This window comes from Anolis carolinensis, chromosome 3 (assembly GCF_035594765.1).
Source record: "Anolis carolinensis isolate JA03-04 chromosome 3, rAnoCar3.1.pri, whole genome shotgun sequence".
Lineage (NCBI taxonomy): Eukaryota > Metazoa > Chordata > Lepidosauria > Squamata > Dactyloidae > Anolis > Anolis carolinensis.
The window spans coordinates 55,388,962-55,412,953 of record NC_085843.1 but is presented as its reverse complement, the minus strand read 5'-3'; the positions used below and the strand labels follow the sequence as shown (position 1 = coordinate 55,412,953).

Sequence of the window (23,992 nt, the reverse complement as noted above, 5' to 3'; positions counted from 1 at the left end):
CCAAAATTGCTTTCCAAAATTGCCTAGGACTAGGCATATTTTTACTATCAAGCAGGAAAAACTGTAGCAGGTGACCATCTCATGGAAAGGTCACTGCACAATGTGAAGGTCACCAGAGAAAAGATCCCCTTCTGAAGTTAAACATTTGTACTAGTTCTGTAGTTTCTACATAGTTGACTGGAGCTGGTTGGTCCAAACTGATTGGACTTTCCTAACAGCCCTTAAACTTCACTGACTGCTTACGTATAATTCAAAACTTTGGTAATTTTATTTTAAGGCCTTAAAACTTGAGATCAGGGATCATGGGTGCTAGTTGCAACATTTTCTGTAATGTATAATACAGTATTTTTTTATAGAAAGCTTTCCACTTTTCCATTTAGCAATGTAAAAAAAAAAGGCTAGTTCAGATGTACTGATTAAGGATAGCATAAAAAATTACAATGAATTATTTTCTGGCAATCACCCATCAGTCCTTGTTCTCTGTAAAAACAGCTACTTGAATTTGACTGTATGCTGAGTTCCTCTTCTGCCGTGGTTCTCAACCTGGGGTCCCCAGACGTTTTTGGCCTTCAACTCCCAGAAATCCTAACAGCTGGTAAACTGGCTGGGATTTCTGGGAATTGTAGGCCAAAAACATCTGGGGACCTCAGGTTGAGACCCACTGCTCTTCTGAGACCATCCTTTGGAGATGTGGGAGAAGGACAGGTTGCTTACCTGTAACCATGTTTCTTCGAGTGTACTCTGGAGCCCGTGCAGGTGCAGTATCTCCATTAGTGTGCATTCACAGAGTACGCGAAGAAAAAAAATAATACAAACCAGGTCTTTTCCATTATGGCACCCCTCCCAAGAGGGGAGGTCGCACTGCACATTTCTTTAGGTATCTGTGTTGCCAGGCAAAGCTTGTTCATTTGCTCAGTTCCTTCTCAATATTATATGAGCTGGACCAGCTCTATATTACTCTGCCATTTTATTCTGGGTTTTGTAATTGTATTCTAATTGTTTTAATTACTATTATACACATGTATTCCCTCACTCCTAAACTGTATTTTAGAAACCATGATGGATCATATTGCTATCAATTAATAGTTTGGCAACAAACTGCCTCTTCTGAAGAGATGAGAACAAGAATGTACATTTTGCATGTACATCTTCAGCTACCTTCGTTTTTATTCAATAAATCTATATTTTATGCCAGTTCAGATAACACTAATGAATAGCTTTTTAAAACATAATGGTGTAGGAAGAGAGCATCGGAAAGTAGAAATGGACTGAAAGGTTAATTCTGATTAATACAAAGCCAAGCCCCATGAATCTGGGAGTGTATGAGATCTAGCAATGAAGAAAGGACAATAGTTCAGAATAGTTCCTTTTTAAACAAAATCAATCATTGGATCCAACCAAGGTGACAGCAATAAAGCTAGAATTATGGGGCAATAATATAAAGCTGATTTGCATAAATCTTTACTTTTGGCAGGCCCATGGGCAAAGACAGGCAGTGTTTTCATAACAGCTTCACTATCTCAATCCATATTGGTAAGTATAGTCTTATCTCACAATGACTGTATTTACTACAAGTAGAAAGCTCTGATCCTCTAGGTGTTTTTGGACTTCAAATCCCAGAAGCCCCAGACAGAACAGCTAATGTGTTAAAGGAGTTACAGTACAAAATATCTGGAGGACCAAAGAATCCTCACTCCTGTCATAAGGATTACTTCCTCTCCCAAGAATTCTCTGTCCCTTTAAGACAAGCTGGAGAGATCTTGTTGAATATCCCTACAACTGGAGAGTTAAGAAGGAGTGACTGGAACCAACTGCTTAAATGACTCAAGTCAGCTGCTGTGAGTCTTAGAATAGTATGGTTTCCAACAAGGAAAGTCTGGAAAGGCTTTTTCTTTTGAGGTGGGGGTCTATAGCTCCCTAACCAGCATGGATACTTAGTTCCTCATAAATCTAAATTGTAGGCAAGGAGACTAATTTTGTGACAGCTCTAGCTCCCAAAAAGGGCATAAATTTACTAGGTTCTTTTGGAAGGATCACTGAACCAAGTCACAGTATCAGAAATCACTTAGTGTTTAACACTGTTTTTGTAAGTTAATTTCCTCTTAGGAGAAATAAATGCTGAAAAGGTGGATATGAGGGAATTAATAGTTGCGCAATTTGCTGGAGCAACTTTTCTTTATTTCAAATGAGATCAAGTTCCATGCTTTGCAACCTGATTTTCTGGTATTCTTGTTATTGTTTGCATTCTTCTGGGAGTTATTTCTCTTCACCCCCGCCTCCACTTCTGGAACTAGTAAGATTTGATTTTGTTTTATTATTATTTTAAGGCCCGTGTTTGTACGAATGTAATATCTGTCTAATTCTATTTCAGCCTCTATGTGTCTGGTGTGCATGGTGAAACAGCGGCACACACACACACACACACACACACACACACTGTTACAGTTTGGATCACTGAGGCATTGCATGAAAAAAGCTTTTGTTGCCTCTAAAGCAGTGGTTCTCAACATGGGGTCCCCAGATGTTTTTGGCTTTCAACATCCAGAAATCGTAATAGCTGGTAAACTGGCTGGAATTTCTGGGTGTTGTAGGCCAAAATAATCTGGAGACGCCAGACTGAGAACTACTGCTCTAAATTGTTTTTGGTAGGACAGTGGAAAGAGGAGTAGAGAGTTCTGTTCCCTCTGAAACAGTCTCAAATCAGCTGGTTTCTAGATAGTTGTGTGTGCCCTCAAGTCATTTTTGATCTATGGTAACCCAGCCTAAGGCAACCATTTCCACAGGTGTTTCTTGGCAATATTTTCCCAGAAGAGCTTTGCTATTGCCTTGTTTTGAGTCAGAGAGAGTGTGACTGGCCCAAGATCATCCAGTAGATTTCATGGTTGAACTGGAATTAAAATCCTAGTCTATGAAATCATAGTCGAATGCTCAAACCACTAGACCAATTTAACAGGATTCCTCTTGTCAGACGGCTCTACCTTTTTGCTTTCATAAGTTATTCAATTAAAAAAAGACTTGTAAAGTTAGAGAAAGTAATTGATACACCATCATAACAGAGCATTAAAAAAACAACTCAGGTGATGTTATGGTTGAGCCTTCTGGCTCCGATACTAGGAGACGGGGTCGTAAGACTCCTCGTGAGTCAGACTCTTTTGAGGAGCGTGAAAGGAAACGGCTCCGGGACTTATTTGCAGAACCAACAGATGAGGACTCTTTTGAGGGTTTTACCGAGGGAATGGAGGAAGAAATGGTCAGCTCGGAGGAGGATGACATGGAGTGGACTCGTGTGAGGGAGGATTTGGGTGTCACCGGCAATGAAAGCATGGGAGGTGATTGGCGGGTTGCAGGATCAGACCCATGGACGGGCTGGAGGGATGGAGCGGGATCCACAGCTGGGGATGCTGTGGGGCGTAGTCAAAGGTGTTTTAGCTCTGATGAGGATGATGATGATGAGGCACCTGGGATTAGGATGGCAGCTGACAGCGATGATGAGCTTGAACTGGGATAAAATGGGGTTTAGGATCAATGTCTAATTGCGTTGGGCAAGGTAATCTGGACGAACGCTTGGGCTCTTGTTGGGGAACTTCCTGAAGACGGGTGTGATTCGTTGCTGGATACGTAAGTTACTAAGGACACTGGGCATAGACGGCGGGAGGTACTGTGTGGGGTTTTTCTGTGCAACTTGTGTTTAATCTTAATAGCTTGGACCTCCGTCGTCTTTTTGACGGACATTAATTACCTACTCTGGATTGACGCTGGACTGACTGACTTCGACCCCGGATTATCCCTTCTGTGGCTATCGGTGGGACTTGTGGAATTCTAGACGTCTGCACTTGGCTTTCGACCTTGGACCGGATTGAGACCCTGCTGACTGCCGTTACCCTGATTGATGTGCCTGGACCCGGATTTCGCTCGTTGCACGGAGGAGTAAACAGCCTGATTTACTCATCTGTAGCTTTTGAGTAGCAGAGAGGAATCTGCTGCCAATTTATTGTGTTCATTCTGACCTTCTGTTAATCCTCTTTTGTTTGCTAAATTTGCAGGCTGAAGTAAGCACTTTTGATTTAATCCGGATTAAACTCCTGTTTAATCCGGTTTATCCTTTTTGAACCGTTTTAGTTCAAACGGAGCTGTTTTTGTTACTTTTCACACTGAAGTCAAGTGTTTGCCTAATCCTTTGTTTCCTACGGGCATTTTCAGTTTTGTAACCTCAATAAACTGAGTTTTACTCTATTTGGTGGCGTTCTGTCTTTGACAGGTGATTTCCTGCTTTGGATTCGGAGCAAAGTCTGATGTTCAGCATATTAAAAAGAAGAAGGATCTGAACTGAATCGAAAAATCTGAACTGAATCCTTTTAGTGATTACCTTTAACTACTAGGCTTTGAAAACAAGCATTGGAATATGTAGTCCTATCCTTAGTTTATCAGATGAATGTTAATATTCATAATGTAGGAGAAGTTCTCCCTGATTTGCTTCCTGGTCAGTGTGCTAAAGATTCTGATCCAAGTCTCCAAATCTTCCCAAAGCAACATAAAGGAATTTTATTATGTAAAAGCCTTAAATAAAATGTACATAATGTAATCAGAAGAGCCCTTTTGAAGTATGGAACACTTTATCTTGCTCTATTAAAATGGTTTGAATTTTGTGAGAATTAAGCATCACTCGTTTGCATGATGTTGACAATCTGATCTAGTAAAAAATTGCTTTGAGCTTTTTCAGAGAAGTGGCATAGACACTTGATCTGCCTGCCACCCTGTGTTTGAAAACAGCCAAGAAGCAGCCAGACCCATATGCTTCTTGTCTTATATTCGCCCCATGCCCCAAGAGCCCAGGGCCTCTCATAAACCCACATAATGTTTAGGAATGCACAAGATCTCTACTTACTCAGAGGCAGGACTGTGATGGGTGTATTCTTTGGCCGTTTGCTTTCTCCATCAATAAATTCGCCGGTTGTTGTCTTCAAGCGCTCTGTCACCCGACAATTGTATTTGCCGCTGTCCTCCAAACGGAGTCGGTAGATTTTTAGGATATAGACACTGTCACTCTCTTTGGCCACTTTCAGCTGTCCCAGAGACTCACGTTGGGCAAACTCGTTGTTAAGGACGGGCACAGCATTGGCTCCAAAGGTAGCAATCAAGGAACTGTTGAAGGCCCAGGAGATGGAAAAGTATCTCTTTGCAACATTTTGTACCTCCAGAATGCACCTAAACTCCACTGGCTCACCCACCGTATATGTCCTCTTCTCTGTCTCTAGCCGGACGTTGATGTCCATATCTAAGAGGAACAGAACATACACACATATATATACACACAAACGCCAAAAGAAACTGAGTCACAGCACTGAACACATAAGAAAATCCTAATGAAAACTTGGGACAAGGAAACAATTCATACTCATAAATTATTTTCCCTCCCACATCTACCTCTCCATTTGTAATGCCCCTGTCTAGCTTATCGGCATTGTCCATAGGGCACCACAAATAGAAATAGTGTTTGGTGCAAGTTAATCTAGCACGGTTGCTTATTAAATATAAAGTTTTCTGCAAGAGAGGTAGAAAGGCAGGAACAGTGTTTCCATGCCAAATACACAGAGTCATTTTGAAAGATCATTCCATTTTAGTTGTACATATTTTAATTCAATATTTGGAAGTGTGTACCAGCTGAGTAACACTGCTTTTTTAAAAAAACAATTCACTCATTCCAGAAGTCTTGACTTGGCACCTGAGTAAAGTGTCCAATTTGATTACATCCATTGATTGCATCAAGAAACAGAAGTATTGAGTTTATATACACATGTTTTTAAAAACATTAAATCCTACCAAAACTGGAGTGAGTACTGACTGAAAGGCCAAAGAGAGGACAGCACCATTCAAAAAAGAGTACAACATAAAACAACAACAAAACAGAATGAAACAATGATTAGATTAAGTCATAAAAATAAAGAACAGAACCTTAATTTTAAGTAAAGGAGAAACAGGGCATGATATTCATGTTAACTGAGCAGAAACATATATAATAAATAATTTATATATCGGAAAATCCAGCTCCAGAAACCATACCCAGAATCTTTGATTTGTTGCAGAGAGAAAAAACCCACACAAATTTGTCCAATTCTTACAGTACATGTTTTCCAAATATGTAGGTACTTTTAATTAATCTAAATTCACCAGGCAGGGGAGTAATCTGCGTAGATCATGTTTATCCAGTGTATTACTAACTAAGCAGAAGCCCTTTGGGAACAAAAAAAATGTAAACCGTATTTTCACTGCTGACAATAACACTCTGTAATAACTTGACAAAAGGCTCCAAGAAGCTTCTAACAAGACTTAGGAAGAAAAATAATGTACATGTGGAGTGTCTCATTATAAATTCCTTTTCAAAGTAAGCATCAGAGAAGAACCTGAGTTCCAAGATAATGGGAGAAGAGAGAAAGCTACTGGCAGGCCAAACACATAGAGAATGAAAAGACAAATAGAAGTGAACAAATGAAAGGATGGAAGAAAAATGAGAAAAGGAAGGGCAAAAAAGGGAATTGCTAAAGACAGGACTGTGGAGAAGAGTATAGCTGAAACAGTACTCCTGAAATAACTGATAAAAACATGTCCCCCAAAAAATCATATTAGGCAAGTTACTCCATTTGTGTCTTTTAACCACAGATATTGGTGGCAATAGCAGTAAATGTGGATTTTTTCACTCTCACCAAGTACACACTTAGGGGAAAAGAAGTGGATTCAATCTCTTAGTAGCCATTGTGACTAGAAGACCTGTAGGTGCTCCAATTGTTTTCTACTTATACAGACAGGCCTTCTTATCAACAGATCTTCAAATACCTTCCCATGGGAGACAGAATAGCCATATAAAGATATTTTCCAAAATAAATATAGCTGTGTAAACTCACCCTAAGTGGCCTAACTTTTCACACGCCACAAACAGTTAAGGCCTCAGAGAAAATTTGAAATGGAAAGAAGGGTTTTAGTGCAGCAAATATTTAGCAAATATTTAGCATATGTTATAGTTTGGTCTTTAAAAAAAATAAACACGACTGATGATGATGGACACTACTAAGAGATTGAATCCCCTTCTTTGCCCCATAAGTGTGTACTTGGTGAGTCACAATGGCTACTGATGATGGTTCAGGCTTCCATTCATATTCCCTGGAGATTTTATGCAACCAAAAATCACCCATCCAAGATATGTGACAGAAGGAAATGCTTTGAAATGTCAAGGTTCCACATTATGAAATGCCCCCTTATAAACAAATATTTTCAAAGACAACACTCACTGTTAGTGATAACCATTTCTTTCCATTGTCCCTCTCCAAAACCACAAACCAAATGAAATCATAGAGAATATTAAAAGCTATGAAAACTAAGAAAAGGAAATCTTGTCACACTAACCAGTTCCTTCCACATAGACCATGGTGCCCTCTGAGCGCTTGCGGGTCATTGCGTACCATGTACCATCAGGGTCCTGAATCCACTCGGCTGCTTCACAATAAAACTCGCCCCCATCAGAAGACTGCAGGTTGTAGATTGTAAGCTTGGAAAGGGTCTCTCCTATTTTATCCAGGCGGATATCTCCACTGGCATGCCGCTGGGTGTAGTCACTTCCTGCACGCAGCACAAAATCACGACTGAGGGAGATCACCTCCAAAGCAGGTTCGTCTCCTTTCTTCCGGTACCAGGCAATGGAAATGTGGCTGTGCTGTGCAGTACTCTTAGATATCTCACACTTCAACTCCAGAGAGTCATGCTGTACTTTGTTCAGAGTCTGAGCTTCTGAGGTCACTCGTAGGGAGTCAGGAATAACTGCAAGAGAGAAGAAAGATGAGCAAAGAAAAAGAGAGTAATGATGGCGCTTGTGTCATTACAGGCAACCTCCAAGTAGAGTACAAAAGATCTAGACTTTAAGAAGCTGTGAGAAGAGGTTTTTATTTTTAGCACTACAGTATACAGAAAAAGCTCTCCTGGGGATTAGGGCTCACTAACAGAGCTCACTAACCATCTTAAAGGAGGACTGGCTACAATTGCTAACAATTCAATTACAAGAATCTGTTCCAGATACAGGAAGGGCCTCTGCCAAAGGAGTTCACATTATTGTACTAGATTTAAGTCACAAATGAGCTTCTCCGGTGAGAAGCTCATCACTCACTTTTATCTACCTCTCCTGATAGTTTATCTCAGTCTTGGACACCTACGGTATATTTGTCCCCTCCTCCTAGTATCCTCTGGATGTATAATACAGCGTCAGATAGTGAGGAAAACAATTATTTGTCATGATGACCAAGGATGAAAATTCAAAACATCTGGGAAGGGGCATCGGGTTAGGTAAGGATGCCTTATACTGTACTGTACATTCTTGTCTTTGGAACTGCACTCCCTATTTCTTCGAGATTTCCTTGAGGCAAGTTAACTTTTTTTTGCACTCTAACCCTGCTCTTATCTGTTCAAACCTTGCTCCAATTTTTTCCTAGCTAGAATTTTTATTTTGTTTCTCATTATCAAAAGACCATAAGACTAAGTCTCCCTTTAAAAAAAAAAAAGTTTAAATCCTTTTGTAATTTAATAATGCCTATAAGCAAAATTAATGTGATGACACTCACAGCAAATGTGTTTATTGCAAAAACAGCAACTAGAGTATCAAATGCATGCTCCTGCAATTTAAGCAATTGCCTTTAGAAGTAATATGTAAGCACCTTTCCAGAGGCTGTGGTTTGCATGCAGGGACTCTGCAGCCTTCACTAATTTCTTATGGACAATTCAGTTGAAATTCCTCACCCAACAAATGTATTAAATAAGAGGGAGTATTTCAACATTTTCAAGCACTTATTTATTTCTACTTATTTTATTATTTTTATGTCCCCCCTCCCTTTCCCCAATAAGAGCACTCAAGGCAGCTTACAATATGGAAAAAATGACGGATTAAAACAATGCAAAGACACCAACAAAACATATAAAAGTTACCTAGAAATTTTATAAAAATTATAAAATTAAAACCATTTAACTATATTAAAAGTGTGTATGTGTGTGTGTATATATATATATTCTCTATCTATCTATCTATCTATCTATCTATCTATCTATCTATATAAAATATTTTGGAGCAATGAATTGTTTCATAAAATTAATTTAAAATGCAATGAGTACTAGGGGTGTGCAATCCAGGAAAACCTTGTGCCGTTTTTGGTGCCTGGTGTCGTCCCCCCCCCCCCCCCCGGATTCTGTCTCCAAATTCAGGAGGGGTTTCTGATTTCGTGCCGGAAAGATTTGGTCCATTGGAGCCAATGGAGAAACTCTAGAGACTTGTTTCTCTGTCATTTTTAAGCCTATCAGCATGAAACCCGCCTCACTTGCAGGCCACATTTACAACTGCAAGCCTGCCAAGTTTCAGAATGTTTCACCAATCCACTAATTTTTGGGAAATTTTAAAAGTTTTTACCATAACACCTAAAAAAACCCACAAGAGGGGGTTCTGGGAATTGAAGTCCCAAGTGCATGCCACAAGAGGGGAGGAGAATAGACACAGTCAACCAGAAGTCTAATTGGCTGAGAAAGAAAGTGAGAAACACACATAAGGAGAAACTTCAATTCCCATCATGCCCCGGGAAGGAATACAGGCTTCTTCAATGTCTGCACCATACAAAGTGCTGCTGGGAAAGTGAGTTCCCATTTGCCTCAAGCAGGAGCTGGGGGAAGGGCTGGAGGATCCTGCTGGAGAAGAAAGCAAAGGAGGTGCTCCAGCTTGACACTGCCCTTGCCTCAGGCAGAGTGCCGCTTAGACCCATTAGTCCCCATTAACCGAAAAGATTTGACTGCTCTGATCCATATTGGCAAAGGCTTTGCCCCCCCCCCCCCCAGCTTGTTTTCATGCATTCTGCTTCCGAATCCTCTGAATTGCCGAAATCTGGGACACAAAACGATATTTTGCACACCTCTAATGAATAGAAATGACTGCAATGAAATGTTAGTTGTAGACTTGCAGTCTTTGCTTCATTCCAAAATATCCATTGCCAATGGCTCATTAGCATGCTAGCTATGTAGCATCTATTTCTCATAATAAGGCTTCCCTCCCGCATTTGCTTTCCTCTAGAGGAGGAAGTAATGATATCACTGGATGTGCCTAACATTAGAAAAGCACTTTGAAATAGAATCAAAGTCTAGACAGATCAATAAATTACATATTAGTGCAGTATAGGGATATAGAATAGGTGATCTTCCAGATGATGTCAGACTGCAAGTCACATCACTTCCCTGCCAATGATATGAAGACCAGGGTTGATGTCAGTGGCAGTCCAACAACTTTGGAAAAGTCACCCATTCTGTACACTACCGAAGTGGGAAAAAACAAAGTCCACAGTCCTTTCAACTTCTAGGGCTGTATCTACACCTACTGAAATAAAGTGGAGTTGTTGTGGATACAGCACAGCAGCACCCTGGTGCCATTTTTGAGGCCAGGTAATGCATTGGGGCTGCGACTATTGATTTGCCAGTCAAAAGCAGATCCACAGCAAAGCTTTTCTGGTGATGTTACAACAGGTCACCCAGCCATGTCATCAGCAGAAGTGACCTTATCAGCAAGGCTCTGCCGGGGAGCCATTTCTAGCTGGAGACATAGTGGTGGGTCTGACATGTGGACTGGATCCAGTCCAATCCAGCTATCCACACCTCAAAAATATTGGGGTTACTCCAGAGCTTCCTAAATGTTCCAGAAAAAGTTGTAGTTCTTTTTATGGTGGATTACCAGCTGGAAGCAGAAATTATACTGTGAAGCTATTTATCAATATGCCAGTCACATTCCAGCCAAATTGATTTTAACTATTTTAAATTATCATTAATACAGCATGTATAAAAACTGGAGGCTGTCAGGCACCTTTTGTGATAAAATAGGCACAACTCTATGAGAGAGAAATAGGGACTTCCTGCTGAAAGATGCCTTCAGCAATAAGCATCCATAAATAAAGGAAACTTCAGGGTACTGTTTTTCTCATACGCAAATGTATGATGACCTAAAGAGACTGAAGTGCACACAACAGCACTACTGAACTAAAATATGTTCATCTTACTAGGCCTCTTCAGCATAATAAAGTGTAATTTTTCAAGTCTTGTTCAATAAAACTATACCTACTCCATGCAGACAATGGGGCTACCATTATGTTAAGTGAAAGGCTTTGGGTCTAAAGAATTCAGCAGCTGTACTATCTCTGGAGCTGTGGAATATACACTTTAGCCTTTAAGGTAGTTTATTCTATCTGTATATTCATAGAGATAATGAGCAAGCTGAGGAAGCCCATACGCTATGGCTGGGGCTTAAACAGAATCAGCTCCAAAGCAAACCCAGAGGCCTTAGGACGAGTTCTGTTAGCAGCATTAAGAAGTGCTTTCGTCTTCTCTTCATAAATTCAAAACCATTTCTAGCTTTTCTGGGACACATATACTCCAAGGTGGGGAGGAATACAATTCCAAGCTGGAGCTATTTCAAAAAAGAAAAAGCTGTGGAATATCAGAGTTACTTGAAAATGTGAAACACTGAGAAAATAATTGGTACAATGTGGTAATTGTATATAGAACATATGAAGAGGTTTGGAAGCTTTGATAGAAAGGATTGAGAGATGTAAAGTGCTCATTGGGAAATACAAGGGTAAAACAAGAGTTTTACTGTGCTGTCTTTGTTACTTTTACAAAATTGCATCAGAAAAAGCAACTCTCCCAAGAACACTGTGCACCTATTTTCTATAACAGCTATCTATTTACAGCACACAACCCCAAAACAGCATAACACACCCCAGTTCTATTTTGTGGAGTAAGTATGGACTAAAAGGAATAAAAAATTCATTAGCAGTTCTCCTGATCTAACACTCTCTGTGCTTTCACGCAGTCAAAAGCAATCCAGGACTTACAAACCATACAACAAACAGTAATAGAGTGTGAAAATATAAATATATGCATTATTTGAAACGGAATACAACACATTTGGTATTTTCTGCTCCTTATAATTCTTTCCTAACAGCACTTTTGATGGATGTGCCATGTGTACCCATTTCCCCCAACTAGTTTATTAATAAATGCAACTAGCAGCAACTCAGTGCTTTACTCGTGATTTTAACATATTTATAAATTCTCATTTAAAACCAACTATGAATAATTTCAAAAGCAGATTAGATTTCGTCTGCCCTGAAGCCATGGGGCTTTCTTCCTACTTAAAGGAGGGGTTGTGGAACAATCAATCAAATCTAGTGCAAGGGCTGTGCAGAATGGTATTACTTTACTGATAGCATATGGTATTACTTTACTGATCTCTCAAATGATATTGTACAGGAACAGAAAATAGTTTTATCAGAACAATAAATGGCTCTCTCTGTACCAAGAGACATTTCCTGACCTAAATAGCTACTTTAGGCACAATAGTTCGCTGTGCCTATACAGATAATATCCTTACCTTACCTTATTTATTTACTTATTTTTTACCACCAAGATATATGCCAACAATAACTAATGTATGTCTGCAACACATATTTAAAATAAAACAGTAAATTACAAATGCTTGTCCTTGACAATGGGACAACACACAGTTCCTCCATACTAGGAACATTATTTCACTGAGCAATGTATTCTCTGCAGAATTGTCAGCATTTCCCACTGAACCTTGATGAAAGGATCAACATTTGCAAGGCTTTGAGTCTCACGTAAAGTGTTACTATAGCAGTGAAGCTATGGGACCCAGAAAGAGCTGGATGTCTTAGGAATGATCCTTCTGGTGTGCCGGCGCCAAAGCAGTGCACTGGTGCACAGTTCTAAAATACTTTTACCACAAAACCCTATGATTGGACTAAATAAATGTGTTGTCGAAGGCTTTCATGGCTGGAATCATAGGGTTGTTGTGTGTTTTCCGGGCTGTAAGGCCATGTTCCAGAAGCATTCTCTCCTGACGTTTCGCCAACATCGATGGCAGCTATCCTCAGAGATTGTGGGTCCAACAACCCTGGACTAAATAAACATTTTAATGAATTAAAATAAAATAGTACCTAGGAAATTAACAGAATGTCAACACCTTCATGGATAACCAGTGTTTGGAGAAGTTGCTCTTTTGGACCACAACTCAAAGAATCCTCCACAGTGAAAGATACATGGCTGAGAATACCTTGGCACAAGACTAATTAATCTAAACACACTTGCACTGGGGACATTCCCACTTGACAGAGCTGAGCTTATGAACCACAAGAGAAGGAGGGGTGTAGGCAGCTTGCAAGCTTTTTACAGAAAGAGAGAAAAGGGAGAGCACAACAGACTGGAAGCCCCCTTTAACCAGGAGCTTCAAAAGAGTTAAACCAGACAGCACTTTAAAACTTGACATATTAAGGAAAGCTGCAAATACAGATGCTGCTGCTATTTTCAGTCTGATTAGGTGAAAGACGGATTAGTAGTTTGGTGGAGACAAGGCAAAGGGAGGGAGATGGGTCATGCTGTTCAAGTAAAACCAGAGTCCACATTAAAGATGTTTTGGCAGTTCCTGCAATGTTAGAGCATACCACTAGGGGGAGTCAAGGAAAGCGGCTCTATAACAAAGAACACTGTTAAGGAGAAAGCAATGACTCTACTGAGAAGAATGCTAAAAATTTACAGATTTTAAAAAAGAGCATCTAATCTTGGAAGGAATCCGCTTTCATTTAGATAAGTCAATGTTTTTTGGTCAGACCTAAATTGTGTTCTTCTGGAATCATGCTGAATCCCAGAGATCAAGAGAAAGTAAGTGTCGCTCTTCAAATGTTTTTTGGCTTCAGCTCTCATGAGCTCAAGCCACTGCTAGTGTGAACTCATGAGAATTGCAATCCAAAAGCATCTGAAGGGTCACACTTGCCATCCTTATGATAGCTCTCTCTAAAAGTAAAGGAAAGTGGGCAGATGTTGTCCTAAATTTAGAGAAAACATGTGCATGTGCACACGCACGCACACAAACACACCCCTATCTGGAATAAGAAGCTATCATTTTTCTTCTTATTCCCTGAAGATTGCTTACTATTTCCACTTTACAGTTTAGTGAGAAGCACTACATTTGCCCTCATGCAAAACCAGATCTAGCGGATATGGAGTTGAGCCATCCTAAACTTGTCTTAGTATTCAGAATGGAAGGGGAGAGACTGTTCAGAAAGCATAACCTGCATGTAGATCTACATTAATGGTGAGTGATTGTAGGTGGCTAAAGTAGCCCTCAAGGAGACCATGGAGGGCTGACCTCCCACTCACATTTTTGCCGTCTCAAATACCTTCTAGGACATATAGGGGATATTTTCATTTTGTTTTGGGCCGAAACTGTTTTAACACCTAAGAAAATGTGACCCGGAGGTCAGTTTCTATTCTGCATAAAGGTCTCTCCTGGTCTTAAATTACCCAAGGAGACCACAAGCATGATGAAAATGGGAACAGAAATGTTTGATCCCTAGGTCCTGGGGTTGCATGCAGTGTGAAGTATACAAACATATATGAAACGTGTTATTGCAGCACTACTTCCACTAACTTACTGGAGAGTAAGAACGTGGATTTAAAGAAATCTTCCAAAGAGCTACTACAGATTAGGAAAACTTGCTAAACATAATTAACACATATGCTCATTAACCTCACATTCTTGGAAGCTCATTCTGGATTTTAGTTACTTAAAATTCTCCTGCAAAATCTTTAACTGTATATATAATTAATTCACTTTTCAAATCATGCATTAAGCATACTTAAAATACCTGGAGAGTCATTGCGGGGAAAAAAACAACATGGGTTGGGCTGAAGGATAAAAGCACTAGTTGTGTTTCCTTCTGGTACAGCTCCCTTAGCGATTACAATGCTTTAATTTTGCTGCTTGCCATTTACTAACAAGGTTTCTCCAATGTAGTTTTCCATTCTAGTGTTTTAGGGGTCCAGAAGGAATCAAGAGAACAATACTCCTATAAATAAAGCAATTGTTCTAAGTCCCAATCAGAATCACAGTTCTACACTGTGGAGTTTAAAAGACAGAACTTCAAAGCGGTATGATACCCTAATTGCAATGCTCTTGAGATAAGAAATCAAAGCCTTGGCATGACTTATAATTTGTTTATTCATCTTAACAGGTTTTATAATCCTTGAAGCTATAATTTAGTTTCAGCCTGATGGATGTTATAGTACTTGAGGCTAATTAATCCTCTGTTGTCTAACTGTGGAAACTGTGTCATGGAGTCTTGTGGAATGCAGTACAGGGAGGTAAGAAGTTACCTTATGAAACTTAACTGTAACTCACTGAGAACAGGTGCTCTGAAGGCCCTTATTCAACAGAAATAATAATAACAACAACAACAACAACAATAACTACTTTATTTTTATACCCCGCCCCATCTCCCCGAAAGGACTCGGGGCGGCTTACATGGGGCCTTGCCCGATAAAACAATCAAATATCAAAACACAGCAATAAAACAGTTATCCAATAAAAACATCAATTACAATAAAAACAATCATTAAAATCAACATAAAACATACAATATTAACACTGGAGACTAATTAATAGAACCCAGGCAAAGTGCAACATGTGCCGAAATGGGCCGAAATGGGGAAGGTAATTTCACAGTTGAAATGGACAAAGTGCAATATAGCATTGGCAACACCTCGAGAATGGGGCTATTATAAAATGGGCAGATAGATCAGTCCGACACCAAATTAAGTATCAAAGGCCTTTTGAAAGAGCCAGGTTTTTAAGCTCCTCCGGAAGGAGAGGAGGGTAGAAAAACAACAAAGTGATGTGAGAAAATGAAGCAACTGCTTCATTGCTTTCGTATTCGGCCAATGTTCCATTTTTAAGCCAATTGATAGTTGAGAAGATAAGGTTCTCAATGGGTATATACATTTTGTTTGTTTGTCACCAAGCATTCACCATCATTTTATTACTGGTGCACCCAACTGTTGAGTTGTTTAGATGGAACTTCCTTGTTCTCAAGTTTTGCTGTCCATTACTCTTTCTCAAACCAAGATTATGACAACCAGACTGATTGACAACTGGCAAATAGAGGGATAAAACGTGGAGGCAGTGACAGACTTTATATTTCTAGGTGCGAAGATCACTGCAGATGCAAACTACAGCCAGGAAATCAGAAGACATCTCTTTTTGGGAGGAGAGCAATGGCCAACCTCAATAAAATAATGAAAAGCAGAGACATCACACTGGTAATGAAGGTCCACATAGTTAAAGCAATGGTATTCCCCATAGTAACCTATGGTTGCAAGAGCTGGACCATAAGGAAGGCTGCGTGAAGGAAGATAGATGCTTTTGAACTTTGGTGCTGGAGGAAAATCCTGAGAATGCCTTGGAAGATCCCACCAGTCCATCCTCCAGGAAATAATGCCTGGCAGCTCAATGGAGGGAAGGATATTATAGGCAAAGATGAAGTATTTTGGCCACATCATGAGAAGACAGGAAAGCTTGGAAAAGATCATGATACTGGGGAAAATGGAAAGAAAAAGGAAGAGAGGCCGACCAAGGGCAAGATGGATGTATGGTATCCTTGAAGTGACTGGCTTGACCTTGAAGGAACTGGGGACAGTGACAGCCGACAGGGAGCTCTGGCGTGGACTGGTCCATGAGGTCACGAAGAGTCGGAAACGACTGTGTGATTGAAGAAGAAGAGACACTTTCTCATGCTAGGAGAGGAACTCCTACGTCACAGTCCCCCAAATTAACGTATGAATGTGGTACGTTCATTTCTTTCACTGCAGTCTCAGTGTGCACATATTTGTATATGTATACATACATACAAAAATACATACAACAGAAGTTCTGGGTTCAGGTTTTTAATAGCCAAAGGGATAACACAGATGAGGAATGCTAAGAGCTTTCCCTCTTGTGTTTGATCCACCTACAGTTAACAGCCTAACTGTATTTTTCTCTTACCAGTTGGTTCTTATCTGATATTACAAGAGAAATAATAGGATGGTGCCAGTATAAGGGAGGGGGCAATGAAAAGAGAGTAGCGGGTTGTGCACCCTGATCCTTGCATCTCTCTTGTTCTTTAAATACACCCACATGTAGAGAGCCTTGTTTTGAATATTGCAGAAGATCACCTGGCTCTAAATAAATGGGTTGCATCTAATTTAAGCATATGCATACCACCATCTGTCTCTAGGATTGCCTTATAAATCCACAGTCAGATAACTGGCTTCTTACATTCCTAGAAATGCTTCAGAAATGAAAATGAGGAAACATGTCTATTCACTGAACACGTTTGGAACAAAATCTATGCCTCCTACTTTTAAATGGCATCATGAAAATTTCTCTTTCTTATCAAGGCTCTTTAAAGCAAACCAGTTGCGAGATGAAAGAGCAGTGACAATGGTGTCTTCTTTTTAGAAAAAGCATAAAACCTTCAGTTCACTTTCTGAATTACTAAGCCGGATTTGTTTAGCACAAATATGTACTAATATGTACTTTAACAGCAGGACAATGTATTTTGCAGTTATTGGTAGCGATTTTAGATCTGGGGTGGAGATACTACAATACCACCCTCGGTCCTTTATCAACTAAGCTATAACTCACAAAAATTTGCAAATAGTTTTAAACTTTATAGCTTTATTACAACTTTCCATCGCCTTTGTGTATGATAGTATGATTCTCTGTTGTTTACTAACTTTCCAATAGGGAATAAAAATGAGAGACTGGTGATGGCTGTAGCAGGAGAGATGTGCTGCTGTAAATCTTCCAATTACGACTGCATTCTTGTTTGCACTTTACTGATTGTGTGAGATGATTAGGTTAAAAGAAATCTGTCAGAGCAACTGGATGTAGTCAAATGACTGAGGGAAAGGGAGGAAGAGTAATTGTCTGAGTATTTTTTTTCCAGAGGGGAAATTAGGTCAGCTTTCTGACTCAAAGCCTTTGCTCCTTCTCATGTACCTGAACCATTTGCTCATTTAATACAATGAAACTCGTCATATCCAACATGTACAAACCTACAAATCCTGAAAAAATGTCAAAGCTCTATGGGACAGCCTCCTTTTTCCCAGAGAAAACCCAGGGCAGCATCACATGTGCCGTAGGAAGCACTGTCATAAGACCGGTGAGCATTGCAAGCTTCACAAGGAAGCCCAGGAAGACAATTCTTTCCAAGTAAAAAGTAGCTTTAATAAGAAGTTGTATGGTGACTACTGAAAAGTCATGGCTACCAAACTAAGCAGTAAACAGGATCACTAAAGAGTGCAACTCAGCCTTGAACACAATTATGAGCCTCAAGCCAACTGTTATGCTCAACTAGAGTAGTCCCACTGAATCAATGGACATTCAGTATATCAATATAATATATTGTATGTATATATACTTGTAAACCGCCCTGAGTCCCCTTCGGGGTGAGAAGGACGGTATATAAATGTCGCAAATAAATAAATAAATAAATAAATAAATAAATAAATAAATAAATAAATAAATATATCAACACTTATGTATGTTACATTCAATTCAGAACTGGTAAAACAGAATATGGATTGCGGGTTTTTCTGAAAAATTAACACATAATATAAGATTAGGGAGAGGAGAAATAAAATATAATTTTTTGAGGTTATATGGAAACCAATTATTAGCTTTATGGGCTAGACCAATAGAAGATTTAAATCTCTGTCAGATTAGATGAGATTTCAGATAAATGACTAGGAGAAGACATGCCTATTATTAATAAATAGATTGAGTAGAGGATAATTTATTAGTAAGAGGATTAACAGGGATGTTCCTTGTAAACATCAATGACTGGTGGAGGGTAGGGAGGGTGGATGAGATAAATGCAAGATTTTAAATTATGATTTATTGTTGTACTGTGATATTGATAAGAAGAATAAAGTTGGTATGTTCCATTGAGTCAATAGGTCTATTCTAGTTGGGAAAAAACTGAAGTAATGGCTTTTGTTACAACTTGAATCATCTTCACATAATTAATTCAGTTTAAAATTAAATCATAAACCTCGTGACAAGAAATCATCATATCCTGTAATCTTCAGAACTATTTGTTATTTAAAAGCAGAAGTTATGACCGACGTTCACAATCTCCACAATGTCCGTGAACACTGTGCATCTGCCTAGACTAGATCCTATAATGGCAGCATTTCCTCTGGAGTCATGACAATTATCTCTGATGGAGACACTCAGTGATCACAGTGGCAAACTGCCAAATGCCCAAGGGCTCCAGCTAAGCATGTTTAATGAGAAAATAAATGCACACAGCTCGAGTTCTGGCTTTTTACCAATACTTACCTTGATACCCAAATAAAAGCCTCTCAGCTTGGAAGTGCAAACAGATTTAGATATAGATACATATATAAATACATACAGTTTATCAGTAAACGTTTTAAATCAGGTAGTTATGTGCTAGATGTACTTGCAAATGCATATAGTCTTACTGCATATGCAATGTGCTGGTAAGGTTTAACACACTGTAAATGTAAAGTTCCTCACTACATCAATATCAGCATCTCAGAGACACATTCAGATTTAGTGCCATCTGTCACGTCTAGGGCCAGCTAGAGACTTCTGATGGTGACAATGTTCATGGGCCAAAGTTTTCCTATTTTCCTGTTTCTGTGCCATATTTATTGTTCACAGGCCTGTTCCATTTCCTAGGTGATGTCTGAAATGGTTATCAGGAAGAGCTAACAATATCAGAAACCATTACCATCTAATTATCGTCTGATGCAAGAAACCACGATTCCATCCTAAACAAGGCTGCCTCTCATCCTTAAATGATGTATTTTGCATATGTTTGGTTGGCCCAATAAAGGTAGCACAGTTTTGTGGATTTGGAATGTTATGTTTTGCTTTGTGGCCAATACTGGATAGGCAACTAAAGAAATTTTATTTGATGTAATACACAAAGGAAGCTCACTTCTCTTCTGCTCTCACAAAGGGTAAAACAAGTCTGCTATATCAGTATCATTTTGGTAACACCAGTGCAAATCTTCAACAAAGAAGCTAAGATGTTGAATATATGGGATGGGTTATTCCAATGGGAAACATGGCAAACTATCTTAAACTATTGGCATACCAAAGATGTGTGTCTTTAAAGATGGCTTTGTGTGGAAAAGCTTTTTTTAGCCTGTGAGTACTGGAGGAAAATGCTAATGACAGTAATCTTAATGTAAACTTGGCAAAATATTTTAGCTTTGCTAATAACTTAGTTTAAAGCTTGAACGTTTTATTGCAACATATAATAATATGAACATATGCTTTCTCAATTACCGTTTTCTGACTCACAAATTCAATGCTTGCAGGGCTCTTCCCTCATACCCACTGCAAATTTTGGCAGCTCAGAAAAAAAACTTTTCTTTCTATAGTGATTAGATAATTCATCATTCTCTCCTTTATGAGGAACTGCTGAACATTATTATTAATTATTATTATTTATGATAGCTACTACTGCTATTACCAGACTGCAAATCACACTGAGAATAAAATGGGATGTAGAAAAAAAAAAAGAAACGGAGCTCTGAAAATGGGTAAATGCAAATGAGTGAAGATATTATTTCAACTGGAAATAAAAACTAAGAGATTCAATCGCAAACCTTGTAGAAGTCAGAGGTGGTAATAAATTGAATGAGCAGAGAAGTGGCAACACCAGAGAAGTGTTGAAGGAGTCCATTCTAAAATAAAGGGCAAAATAGGTAGTGCATCATAAGACAAAAGAGAAGACAAAACCAACTGAGAATGGAGCGCCACCAGCAAAACCTCTCCTTCCATTTTAGACATGAAAAGATACAAAAGAAAGTTTGTTCAGATGGATTTGGTACCATTTGGAAACAAGCTCCACAAATGGATGAGGCGTGCTGTGATTGAAAAGACTGAAGATTACAGGCGAAGTACAGTGTTCCCTCACTTATGGTGGGGGTTATGCTTGCAAGCCCTGCTAGGGAGGGTTTTAAAATGTATGGAAGAGCTTGTCTTGAATGTGGAAGACAATTTAGGGATGTTTCTATGTATGATGACAAGGTTGCAGTTTGGAATATTGCTCCAAAAGGAGCATCTTCAGCAGCCCTATAAATAAAAAGTTAAATTTTCTACTTCCATGGCAAACTGTTTTAAAAGTTCCACTGCCGAACAGCTCTCACAGTGAGAGAGTGAACAGCTCTCTAACTGTGAGAGCTGTTTGGCAGTGGAACTCTCTGCCCCGGACTGTGGTGGAGGCTCCTCTTTTGGAGGCTGTCAGGCATGCTTTGAATGAGATTTTCCTGCTTCTTGCAGGGGGTTGGACTGGATGGCCCGTGAGGTCTCTTCCAACTCTACGATTCTATGATTCTTATGAGGTGTCTTTCCAATTACTGTTATAATCTCTCTATTTTTCAATTTGTAGGGTTCTAAAATGGCACCTTTAAAATTGTATTTTAAAATATTTTAGCCACCTTAAAATTTTTGCAAGGAAAGATAGAATGAAAATGTTTTAGGCATACAAATATAAACCAAGCAAGACAGAAGGTCTGGCGACTAATGGGTAAATACAAATTTGATTCAGAATATTCAGTGAGGAAAGATTTTAGTTCTCTCACACCTATTTTCTCTATCTTAAGTTTGATCACACTTGGTGGACGCACATGAAGAATATTTCCTTCAGGTTTATTTTCAACCCTGGTGGAAACACAAGATTGAGTAGCTTCTACAGTATTTTTAATTTAAAAAAAAAAATCATGATCTTGCAGATAGTAAGAATGCCCCCATATAGATATGAGTGTTTATGGTTTTGCAGACAGTTATGAACAAGATAGGTTCTTTAGGTTTGTTCTTAAGTTGAATTTGTTTGTAAGTCAGAGCAGTTACATTTTTAACTGTAACTCCAGCCATACACACACGCATGCATGCTTTGGATAGCATAGAGAAGGGTCAACATCCCTGTGGTGTGTGTTTTGCTGTCTGTGTGCCTGCTCAGGAGATTTCACCTCACTTTCTGTTCCTGTGACTGTTGGATTTTGGAAAATTTAACTGGTTGTGGAAACAAGGATTGGTGAGAAAGCTTCTGTGGAGACACTTTCCCCCCATGATAACTCTTTCAGATGTGAATTTTCTTTCTGAGGGGTAGATTTTTCACTTCCTGTGGTCCCACTCCTGTTGTAATGACACTTCGTTGTAAGTCAAATATGTGTAACTCAGGGATTGCTTGTACAGTGAAGGGTAGTCCATAATATCAAAAAATCGAGAGTCAAAGTCCCTATGCTCATATTTATTTTACACAGCATATTTATTTTACACAGGCCGCATTTTACGTTAAATGTAACCAAAATTATGTATCCCAAACATATTGCCTTTATTATTTCCAAATGAAAATAAAAATGAAACTTCTTGTAATTCCAAAAAAATCAGATATGCACCTTGAAGGGGGGGTGGGGGAATCAGATGTTCTATGCTAGGAAGACCTAACACTAATGGTATTGTGATTTTTTTTTCTAACCTAACTGCAAAACAGTCTGTTCTTGGATATGGAAGTGGTCCCTGCAATGATATCTCCTACTTGTGCTGCACTATCTGCCAATTTCCTTAAAATCTCCTTCCCCCCATGAGGGTTAAACAAGGAGATGCAATTATTGTGATTAAGAACACAGTTCTGTGAAGAAGAAAAAACACGATAAGCCTTCTCTCCCTTAACTTTATTCAATAATAGCATTTTCCCACTAACATTTCTTGGAAGTTCAAACTTAACAGCCAATTTAGGTGAGTACAATGGGCTCTCCCACCTTCATTATTTTTGCAGATCTGAAGAAATGCACTATGCAGAGCTGGATCAATTCTCCACCTTGTATACATAATCTCAATCAGACATCTTTCTAAAGACTGAGCCTCGAAGCTTTGAGCCACATGTTTCCTGATTTTCATAATGCATTAAAATGTATGCCTTGTTAAATAAAGGAAATGCAGCTCTGGTTTTCTCTCATCCTGTGTAAGACATCTTATCTGTAACTTTTGTATATTTCATTGCAATGACAGGACCCTCACCAGCATCTGCATACCAAGGAAAAAATTTTCTTGAAAAAAATTGATCAAAGACAGTAACATTTTAAAAATTGATTTCTGGAGGTATAGGAAATAATGAAGCCTCTTTTCCAACTTATTTTCCACATTTATTGTTTGAAACAAAGACTTCTGAGGAACCCATACTTAAAGAGCACCTTTTACAATAGCTACTTTTAGCAGCTTTGTTGTCTATCAGAACAATTGTATTATACAGGGTATTTCAAACTGAATTTCAAAGCAGAATATTTCATGATGGCAAAATGTTACAATTACAAAAACGTTACAAACAGTTTAATGAGCTTTCCATTTTTACTAACCATTTTGAGCGAGAAACAAATATTTTAAAAAACCCTGCAAATGAAGACTATTTCATTAAGCTATATGTGGCAGAGTCACCATCTTGCCAGGGGCTGTTTGTGTGATGGGAGAGGCTCCCCCTGTGGCTGGAATCGAGCATACCCTCATGAAACCAGAAGCTGGAAAATGTTAAATTGCCTCTGTGTCATATGTCTAATGGTATTGAACGTTTGCCATGTATATGTGCATTGTGATCTGCCCTGAGTCTCCTTTGGGGTGAGAAGGGCGGAATATAAATACTGTAAACAAAAAATTAATCAAATAGTAAATAGTGGTTTGTCGTTGCAGAGATATAGCAATTTCAAATTTGGTCCATCTTTTTGAAATGCCCTTATTTGGAACAGTAAGATCCCCCCACTTCTAGTCACTCTGTTGGGCCACCAAGATAGGTAAAACATCTATCATATAGCAAGTACAAAAACTGATGCAGTACTCTGGCAAAACTTTGAAATAACCTATGTACCCTAATTTTATTTCTGCTTCTCAGATCTTCAGGAAACTAATACTAATAACTATCTTACTCATTATGTGAATTGCACTTGTCATGATTACTACAGCCAGACCAGCCTAGGCAGTTGAAGAAGATTCCGGTTAATTCAGCTTTTAAAGAAGAAGAGAAGAGAATAAGCCAGTCTCCACAGCATCATGGGT

The 23,992-nt window shown here is 39.0% G+C and overlaps 1 protein-coding gene and 1 long non-coding RNA gene across 4 annotated transcripts in view; one reads left to right on the top strand and one right to left on the bottom strand.

Annotated features, from left to right (window-relative positions):
* igsf3 (immunoglobulin superfamily member 3) overlaps positions 1-23,992 on the bottom strand; it is a 132,956-nt gene that overhangs the window by 42,351 nt on the left and 66,613 nt on the right. For 2 of the 3 annotated variants that reach the window (XM_062974952.1, XM_062974950.1), the window contains exons 4-6: positions 7,399-7,809; positions 5,821-5,841; positions 4,886-5,275 (exon numbers count right to left, since the gene is read on the bottom strand). In XM_062974952.1, coding sequence (XP_062831022.1) covers positions 4,886-5,275; positions 5,821-5,841; positions 7,399-7,809 — 822 coding nt within the window. The remainder of the gene's footprint in view (positions 1-4,885; positions 5,276-5,820; positions 5,842-7,398; positions 7,810-23,992) is intronic. The other variant, XM_062974951.1, reaches the window with a different exon arrangement.
* On the top strand, positions 998-4,233 carry LOC134297408 (uncharacterized). Its single transcript, XR_010004137.1, has 2 exons — positions 998-3,618; positions 3,702-4,233. It is a non-coding gene; the product is annotated as an uncharacterized LOC134297408 (long non-coding RNA).